General features: G+C 41.0%; 2 protein-coding genes across 3 annotated transcripts in view; one reads left to right on the forward strand and one right to left on the reverse strand.

Annotated features, from left to right (window-relative positions):
• Window positions 1–4,613, forward strand: part of fbn1 (fibrillin 1) — a 103,014-nt gene extending 98,401 nt beyond the window's left edge. Inside the window, exon 67 of the mRNA XM_084408784.1 lies at window positions 1,279–4,613. Coding sequence (XP_084264910.1) covers window positions 1,279–1,635 — 357 coding nt within the window. The 3' untranslated portion in view covers window positions 1,636–4,613. The remainder of the gene's footprint in view (window positions 1–1,278) is intronic.
• Window positions 4,614–6,403: 1,790 nt separating this feature from the next.
• On the reverse strand, window positions 6,404–9,329 carry dut (deoxyuridine triphosphatase). Of its 2 annotated transcripts, none has more exons than XM_084408786.1 (7): window positions 9,248–9,329; window positions 8,473–8,623; window positions 8,212–8,303; window positions 7,256–7,300; window positions 7,100–7,174; window positions 6,964–7,034; window positions 6,404–6,893 (listed from the first exon to the last, which is right to left on the reverse strand). In XM_084408786.1, exons 1-7 carry the CDS (start codon window positions 9,252–9,254, stop codon window positions 6,837–6,839), a joined length of 498 nt encoding a protein of 165 aa, XP_084264912.1. In that variant the 5' UTR covers window positions 9,255–9,329; the 3' UTR covers window positions 6,404–6,836. The 2 variants fall into 2 exon arrangements, with proteins under 2 accessions (XP_084264912.1, XP_084264911.1); XM_084408785.1 differs by having other exon boundaries at window positions 9,064–9,249.
• Window positions 9,330–9,449: the final 120 nt, after the last annotated feature.

The raw sequence follows: 9,449 nt of genomic DNA on the forward strand, positions 1-9,449 counted from the left end.
AACCCCCCCCCAAAAAAGTGCAGAAATGATCATAACTTATTTTAGGAAGTTGTTACACCCTGTGTGAGCAAAGTCAATCCGGTTTAGTTCAACGCGATAACATTTACAAGCATTTTCAAGGGAAAAATCCTCAGTATGAGGGATAAATATTAGCCTGACTTCGTCATACTCATATTCTAGTCAGAATGTGAGTCTGATACTGCTCCATAGGACTTTAATTATGGGGCGTGTCTCAACCGAACCAGGAAAAAAAAAAACTCTGCACTCAATTGGATAGACCTACAACCAATCAGAGCAACGGAGTAAATGACGCATGTCCTTCATTCATATTTTCAACCAACAAAATGTCGCGGCTCTCTGTTCCTCTTTTTAAATGAATGCGCTGTGGATATCTTCTATAACAGACGCGATGGCGGAATCTACACATGATGTTTCATAAACAAAGTTCGGGAGGAGCACGTACAAATAATCAATCCAATATCAACTTGTCATCAAACAATACCATGTCTAACGTTACCCTATATCAGCATGAGGAAGCATATTCACTCTGTCAACTTACCTAACATTGACAGTTTTTCAGCATCCCTCCACCACCCCGAATCCTCACTCTTGTCTTGGCTTGTTCTCTCACAACCAGGAATACCGGGGAGTATGGCTACCGAGCCCACAGCCGTCTCCTCGGACAGCACGTCATATACGCATCTTGTGTGAACTCGTGAAATCTAATATACGCATTTATTCTATCTGACTTATTTGTGTGAACTCGTGAAATCTAATATACGCATTTATTCTATCTGACTTATTTGCAAGTGTGAACTCGTGAAATCTCAATTCTCCAGCTGCAGTCGTCTTTGTTGTAAACTAATTCAAATCAAGCGCTCTTTGGTGACGTGGGTGATTACGTAACCGCAGATCATCTGTCCATCATCGATTAAAGCCCGCCCTGGCAATTTGATTGGCCCGGCCTTCTGGGAGCCGAGCATAATTACTCCTCAACGGATCGAGTCCAATTCAATTCAAATTTATTTGTATAGCGCTTTTCACAATACATATTGTTTCAAAGCAGCTTTACAGAAAGTGCATTTCAGAAATGTACATAGAGAAATACAGTTAGTTAATCATGAGTCCAGACCGAACTTCCCGACCCAAAAATGTTGTGGGCGGGGTTCGGGCTGGCACCCAGGCTAGATAAATATATCAACACTCATAGTTTCTGTTAATTTATATCGTGTCTGAATCACCATTCCTCTAACGATGTGTGTGTGTGTGTTTCTCCAGAACGATCTGGACTCAGCCAGTGTGGACGTGGACGACACACTCCAGCTCCATCTGAACATCAGCACGCTGAACAGCAAAGACCACATCATCGAGTTCGTCCCGGCGCTGTCGACGCTCACCGATCACGTGCGCTACGCCATCGAGTACGGCAACGACGACGGCCTGTTCCTGATGAACCAGAAGCAGGGCGTCAGCTACTTGCACATATCCAAGAAGAAGCCTCTCCAGCCGGGTGTGTATTCTCTGCAGATCCGCAGCGTGGGCCAGGCCGGTGGACTCGAGCCGGGGGACTCGGACTACCTCAGCGGGCAGCTGGGACACGCTCTGCTCATGCGCGTTCAGATCGTCCTGCACTGATCCAGCAAACACACAGACTGCCGCCTGCAGCTACGGCCAAAGACCAGCACCTTCCTCTCCACTAGCGCTGCGCGATCAATCGCAATGAAACCGCACGCGATTTGGCAAAGGCTGCGATTATTTTATGCACGACTGATCGGTAGTAAACGCTGCTCCATCTGAACACCAGAGGGCGTCACACACACACCCCAAATATGCCCCGCAGAAGTACAATAACATACGTCATTCCAGGAAACCCCTATGAGCTTCACACTCTCTGTCTCTGAACAAACAGAAGACTGAAACGCTTTGATTAAACACGAGTAATAAACACACGACTGCCTTATTCTGTGTCAGAAGCTCATCATCTCACAGAAGGAGGAGCTCAGCTGTCCTTATGAAGTGAGTCTGGAGGAAAAGTGTGTTATTAATGTTGTCTTTTGTTGGACAAGAGGTTCATAAATGCGTCTCATGTCTGGAAAGATGTTTGACACGTGTTGCTTTTTCAAATGCACGTTATAAGCGACTCAAACTCAGTGCTTTCAGAGTGAGCAGCGTTTCCTGAGCCGTACGTCACTGACAAGCTGCGCATTACAAATAATCGCTTTAAGTGCGATTACATGGAAATTGCGATTAATCGTGCAGCCCTATCTCCATCATACGCTCGCATCCCAATATAGACGCTGTGGAGGAACGGACGCGAGCCGCACGCGTGCCGAAGAGCCTCGCTCGCTCTCTCTCTCTCTCTCTCTCGCCGCTCAATCTGTCGCATCTTACTGCTGCTGCACTGCACAAAACACTCTTAAAGGGATAGTTCACCCAAAAATGAGAGTTGGCCCATGATTTACTCACCCTCAAGTCATCCTAGGTGTATATGACATTCTTCTTTCAGACGAATACAATCAGAGTTATTTTTTAAAATGTTCTGGCTCCAAAAATATTTTTTGAAGTTCATAAAAGTGCATCTATCCATCATAAAAGTGCAGCTGTCAATCATAAAAGTGAATCTATCCATGATAAAAGTGAATCTATCCATGATAAAAGTGCATCTATCCATCATAAAAGTGTCTCTATCCATCAAAAAAGTGCATCTATCCATCATAAAAGTGCAGCTGTCAATCATAAAAGTGCTTCTATCCATCATAAAAGTGCAGCTGTCAATCATAAAAGTGCCTCTATCCATCATAAAAGTGCAGCTGTCAATCATAAAAGTGCCTCTATCCATCATAAAAGTGTCTCTATCCATCATAAATGTGTCTCTATCCATCATAAAAGTGTATCTATCCATCATAAATGTGTCTCTATCCATCATAAATGTGTCTCTATCCATCATAAAAGTGCCTCTATCCATCATAAATGTGTCTCTATCCATCATAAAAGTGTCTCTATCCATCATAAAAGTGCAGCTGTCAATCATAAAAGTGCCTCTATCCATCATAAAAGTGCAGCTGTCAATCATAAAAGTTCAGCTGTCCATCATAAAAGTGAATCTATCCATCATAAAAGTGCATCTGTCCATCATAAAAGTGAATCTATCCATCATAAAAGTGCAGCTGTCAATCATAAAAGTGCCTCTATCCATCATAAAAGTGCAGCTGTCCATCATAAAAGTGCCTCTATCCATCATAAAAGTGCAGCTGTCCATCATAAAAGTGCCTCTATCCATCATAAAAGTGCCTCTATCCATCATAAAAGTGCCTCTATCCATCATAAAAGTGCATCTGTCCAGTTTGTGAGTTTGTTTCTTCAAACTCTGTGTTCATCTGAGAGAAGCATGTCATATACACTAGGATGACTTCAGGGAGAGTAAATCATGGGCTAATTTTCATTTTTGGGTCAACTATCCCTTAAATCAGTGTTTTTGGCTTGTTTTCTGGTACAGAAATCTAAACGTTCTTAAATCAAGATACTTGAAAAATGACCTGAGATTGTCTTGGTTTCTGAAATGGTTGCTTAAAACAACAAAAAATAACTGCCAACGTAAATCATGAAAAGAAACTTAAAGAGGTCGTACTGTTTCTTCAGTGTGTGATGCTGCCGTTTGAGTTCTTCTCTATATCAGTGTCAGTGTTCCTGAACTCCTGAAACGCCTCCACTGTAGTCTTGAAGCCTTATAATCTTGTAACTCGACACCTTTGCCTCATTTAGTATGCGCGGTGCTATGAATATGCAAATGAGCCCCGCCTCCACTCACTCACTCGGCTCAGAGATCCACTGGTTGACGATCACACGTTGATCTGATTGGTTACAAGGTTGTTTGTGACGTCAGAAACACCAGCGATTTCAAAGCGTGTGTTTGAGACTGTCTTTGGTTCACTGCAGTTTTAAGGGGGAAATACTCAGCAATGGTGTCGACTTATGAACTTACACATGCTTTGTCTTAAAGCACATTAAAAACACCACATAGACACATAAACTACATTAAAAGCTGGATTTACACCACAGGGGGACTTTTAAGATATTTTTGTTTGTTTTAAGCACAAACGCGCTTAATTTTGATAAATCTTTTCAGTAAACAAGACCCAATATCTTCAGTCATTTCGCTTCTCCAGTAAATGCATCTTGATTTAAGAACATTTATATATTTGTGCTGGAAAACGAGACGGAAACCCTGAGGAAGAAGGTTGGCAGTGCATCACGTGAGCGCATCGATTCATGCACTGTAATAATCGTCTACAAGCGGCTGACCGACGCTTCTGTTCTCTCCTGCAACTATACTACATGTAATTTAAGTGTGTCTATACTGTAACCGTGTCACTTTGTTACTCGCGATGTAAACTAGAGGACCCCTGGAACGGAGGGGTTTGTAATGGTGCTTCTTATAATGACCAACTACTTGTAAACTGTGTTTCTGTGACTCGATGCACTGAGGTCTCGCGGCCACACACACTTCCACACACACGCCGTCGGGCCTCGGCCTGGAGAACCACGCCGTTCTGTCTTCACACTCGTGAGGGGTTTAGTTGTACATTCACAATAAAAACATATTTTTGGTTGTACGGGTCGACTCGACCGCTTGCCTTGATTTCAGAACAGCAGAATCACTCGTTCTGTGTCGGTTCCTCTTCAGAAAATCATGATTCATTCAAGAGTCACATGACCATTGTATTGTAAACCAGTTGTATTGGTGATACTGTGGCAATCATCTACCCAGTAAAGCCTGACATATGAAGTAATAGTCAGATAAATCCTTTTTTTATTTTTTTTTAGACTATATAAGTTTGCATATGTGTTTGAGTATCATATTTGATGCATCAGGCTTTTATATGGCTCATATAGAGAGAATATGAAGGAAAAATCAGCTCAAACTGAGCAAAAATATACAATTTGGTTCAGATGCTGATATTTATATGGACAAAAAGTGATGAAATTCTGATGCTTGTGATGTAAATCAACAGATACTTGCATAAAATATCAATATCTGCCAATAATGTCTTAGTAAGATGATATTTAAGTGCTTAGTTTTATGATCAAAGCTCTGTAGTTTTAAAACATATGCAATACAGTGATGATTGACAGATGAACAATTAAACCTTCCTCAAAAGCCTGATGATCATATTTGATATTTCCTAATAAATGATGTCTGGATAATCTAATAAACCTCAGTTCAGCTGAAATATTACCAACAATATCAAAGTTATTCTTATGTTTACTTGATAAAAGCAGTGCAGATTTAAAGCTCGAGCTGAAGGACGTCTGCGGTTACACTAGAGGAAACTCTCCGAGATCGAGTTTTGATCATCTAGATTAGAAATCTGTGTCAAATAGTAGGTTTTATAGGGTTAATGTATTTTGGGATATGATTAATTCACTTGAACATGTTCATTCAACATCAGAACTACAGTATTAATGTTTTTGCATGAGCAGTTTCTGATCTCAACAAAAATCACACAATATTTGATGTTTATGAACTGCCCTGTAGTGACGCTCACTATTAATGTACAGGTTTAAAAGACTAAAACCCTGCCGAGTGTTTAAGATAATGTGCAAAATGCAAATAGTAGATATTAAAATAGCAGTAACACTTTACAATTAAGTCATTAGTCAATCCATTAACTAACAATGAGCCATTATTAACCGATGTTAGTGCGAGTTCACAGTGCGATTAACTACTGAAGTATTGTTCATGTTTACTAATTGGGCTTAAAGGAACACGCAGACTTTTAGTGACTTCATCTTATTCCCCGTATCCCCCAGAGTTAGAGAAGTCCACACACACCCTTCTCATCTCTGTGCTGTAACTCTGTCTGACGCACACCGCTAACCTAGCATTAAGACAGGAGGTGAACAGCTCCAGCTAGCATACTGCTCCCAATAAGTGACAAAATAACGCCAACATTTTCCTGTTAACATGTTGTGTAGAAGATGGCTGTCTCATGTGACCTTGTTATTTGTTCACGCTGTGACTATACACACGTTAATAGGAAAATGTTGGCGTTATTTTGTCACTTATTGGGAGCAGTATGCTAGCTGGAGCCGTTTACCTCCAGTGTTTGTGCTAAGCTAGGCTAGCGGTGGGTGCGTCAGACAGAGTTACAGCACGGAGATGAGAAGGGTGTGTGTGGACTTCTCTAACTCTGGGGGATGCGGGGAATAAGCTGAAGTCACTAAAAGTCTGCGTGTTCCTTTAACAAATGAAGCCTTATTGCAAATGTTACCACACACACACACACACACACACACACACAAAAAAATCAAGTGTAACAAATCAAATCAATGAAACATAAAGCCACTCCTGTAGAAACACACAATGGTGACGCCAGTAAAACAGTCACAAATGCTCCAGTGGAACATTGACAGCAAATTAATTCACTTTAATGAATACAGTAATGTAGAAAATCTTCTGGGTAACTGACGGCAAAGTGAACATATTGTGAACACAGAACACTTTCAGAATCTACATGTACAAACTAATAATACTGTCATTTTACATCAAACAATCTGTGAAATAATCCAGTGTTAACACTTTACAATAAGGCTTTGTTCATTAACCTTAATCCTTCTACAGCATTTATTAATATTAATGATGATCAACATTCACTAGTACTTCATTAAAATCAAAAGTTGTATTAGTGAATGCACTGAACTAACAAACAACACTGAGAACTCTATTGCTCATTGATAACGAATGCATTAATGTTAACAAACGAGGCCTTATTGTAAAGTGTTGCTAATCAAATGGGAAAAACACACATTTAAAGCAGCATTTTCATTGTGGAGTTTCAGTTGGTGCCGGTGGAGCCGAAGCCGCTTGCTCCTCTCACAGTCTCATCCAGCGTCTGAAAGGAGGAGAACATGATGAGACAGCTGATCTGCAGATGCTGAGATCAGACGGTTTATGAGGTTCACCTGTAACTCCTGCAGCTCTGGGTAACAGATCCTCTCGCAGATCAGCTGAGCGATGCGCTCGCCTTTCTTCACTGCAGGAGGAAACATGTCAGATCAGCTGTGGATGTTCACGTCATTCCTGAGAGGGTTCGCTCACCTTCGAACGGCTGTTTGCTGAAGTTGAAGAGCACGACTCCCAGATTCCCCCTGTAGTCCTCGTCCACCACACCAGCTGTAGAGACACACACACGTCAGATCATTCATAATCAATCATTCTGATGTCATCAGTGGCGCCCGCGAGCGAGAGACGTACCGCCCACATCGATGAAGTGCTTCACCGCGAGACCCGAGCGAGGAGCTGCAACACAAAACACAGCGTTAGTCGAAGCGCTCATGAACACGGACAAATGTGGGCGGGGCTTGATTGTGTCCGCTTGGATGGTTGTTAAAAAAATTTAAAAAAGTCAAATTATAAGGAGGTCAAAATTATGATAAAAAGTTACACTTATGTTTTTAATCTCATGATCAATTTCGACTTTTTAATCTCATAATTATGATTTATTAGAAATTATGAGATGAAAAGTTTGGCTTTCATAGTTATGAGGAAAAAGTAAAAATGTGCAAAATCTTGAATGACAGACTAAATCACAATTGCGACTCGAAGTCAAACTGAGATGTTGAAATTGTGACATACTAAATCCAAATTGTGATAATTTAAACTTTTTCGCTCATAAGTATGACTATACATCACAAATTTTGACTTTAATCTCACGTTTGTCATAATTATGACTTATTGGAAATTATGAGATAAAAAGTTTGGCATGTCATAAATGAGAAAAAAAAGTTTAAATTAAAATAGTCTGAGTCAATTTGCAAAAATTCAAATGACATGCTAATTCATGATTATGAGATTAAAATTGAGTGTCGTAATTGTACATTAACTCATACTAAATCAAAATCTTATGCCTTAATGTATAATTATGAGGAAAAAGTCAAAATGAGACGTTGAAATTGTGACATACTAAATCAAGATTGTGATAATTGCAACTTTTTCCCCTAATAATTATGACTATACACCACAAATGCGACAAAAATTACACATCAATTTTGATTTAGCATGTCATAGTTTTTACTTAATAATTTCGACCCTTTCCCCCTCATTATTATGATTTAGCATGTCATAATTATGACTCGTGTCATTAAGATTTACCAAATCATGATTGTTTTCTTGTGGAAATGAATGGATTCTGACACGTGACTCTCGCTCACCTACTCTTCCGTAATATCCATGAGGAACCGCGATCTGGATATCAGTCTTGACCAGAGCCTTGTCCATCGGCCCTATGCTGTAGTCATATGCACTGAAACACACACACACACACACACACACACACCCCAACACCACGTGCATTACACTAGCAGGAACCACTGGAAATCCAAGTGCTTTCTGCAGGTCGAAAGATTATAATCCACATTATTCCTCTAAAATCAGTGCATGAATGTAAGCGCGTGCACGGCGCTGAGGATCACCTGTACAGGTCGAATCCCGCGGCTCGGCTCGATCCTCGGCTCGGTGTCGTGGCGTTTTCTGTCAGTTTGGCGAATTTGAGCACCTTTTGTTCTTCCTGTCCGTTCATTGCATCACTCTTGCATCTCTTCTGCGGCGACACCGCTTCTGTAACTTCAGAGCAGGGCATTTTACTGACGAGCGCGTGCAGCTGGACCTCGCGGCAAACTGAGTGAGTGGTTCTGACTGAGCGCGCCAGAATCTCGCGCGCATTATTTGAATGACCTCACCGCGGGAAACGTTCTGAGTGGTGGGTACTGCATGACGTAAGGCGCCATAACATCACAGCAGAATGTCTAGCATGTTATGCAAATCAGTTATTAAATTATATAGCAAAATGTCTCTACTAGATTTACTACATTCACTACCCTGCCTTTGTCAATGTACGTAGATCACATTTCAGTAGTGGTGAATCACATAATTATTATTTTATTCAATAATAATTTAGAGAGTTAACTGTGATTCAATAATAGCCACTGCTGGAATGAAGTCCAACGGCTGCAGTCAGATATTAACGGTCTATATTTCGCTTTAGTTTCTATAAAGCTGCTGACCTCTGAACACAACCCCGTATAAACCGCGAACAGCAGCGACAGAAACACCCCGAACCATGATGTCTATGCCCCGAACCATCATCTTCAACCGCCATTTGTGTTTGTGTTGCATTCTGGGACTTGTAGTTTTTTCCATCGTGCTTTCTGTGTAGTTGGATGTAACGGTCAAACAGTTTGAACTCACCTTCCATCGCGAGTCTCTCGACTCGAACGCGGTTCAGTTGATTCGGAGTCACGTGACTGTGAAGCGGTTCATTCTGAGGGAGAAACTCGACACGACGGCGTCCTGTCAGCGTTAAATACTGAGGTGAAGTTAATTACTTCTGATAATTGCCCTGATCTGAACTTTATGGAACCCCCCAAAACATGCTTTGGTAATTCATAAT

Source organism: Rutilus rutilus (genome assembly GCF_951802725.1).
Source record: "Rutilus rutilus genome assembly, chromosome: 5".
Classification (NCBI taxonomy): Eukaryota; Metazoa; Chordata; class Actinopteri; order Cypriniformes; family Leuciscidae; genus Rutilus; species Rutilus rutilus.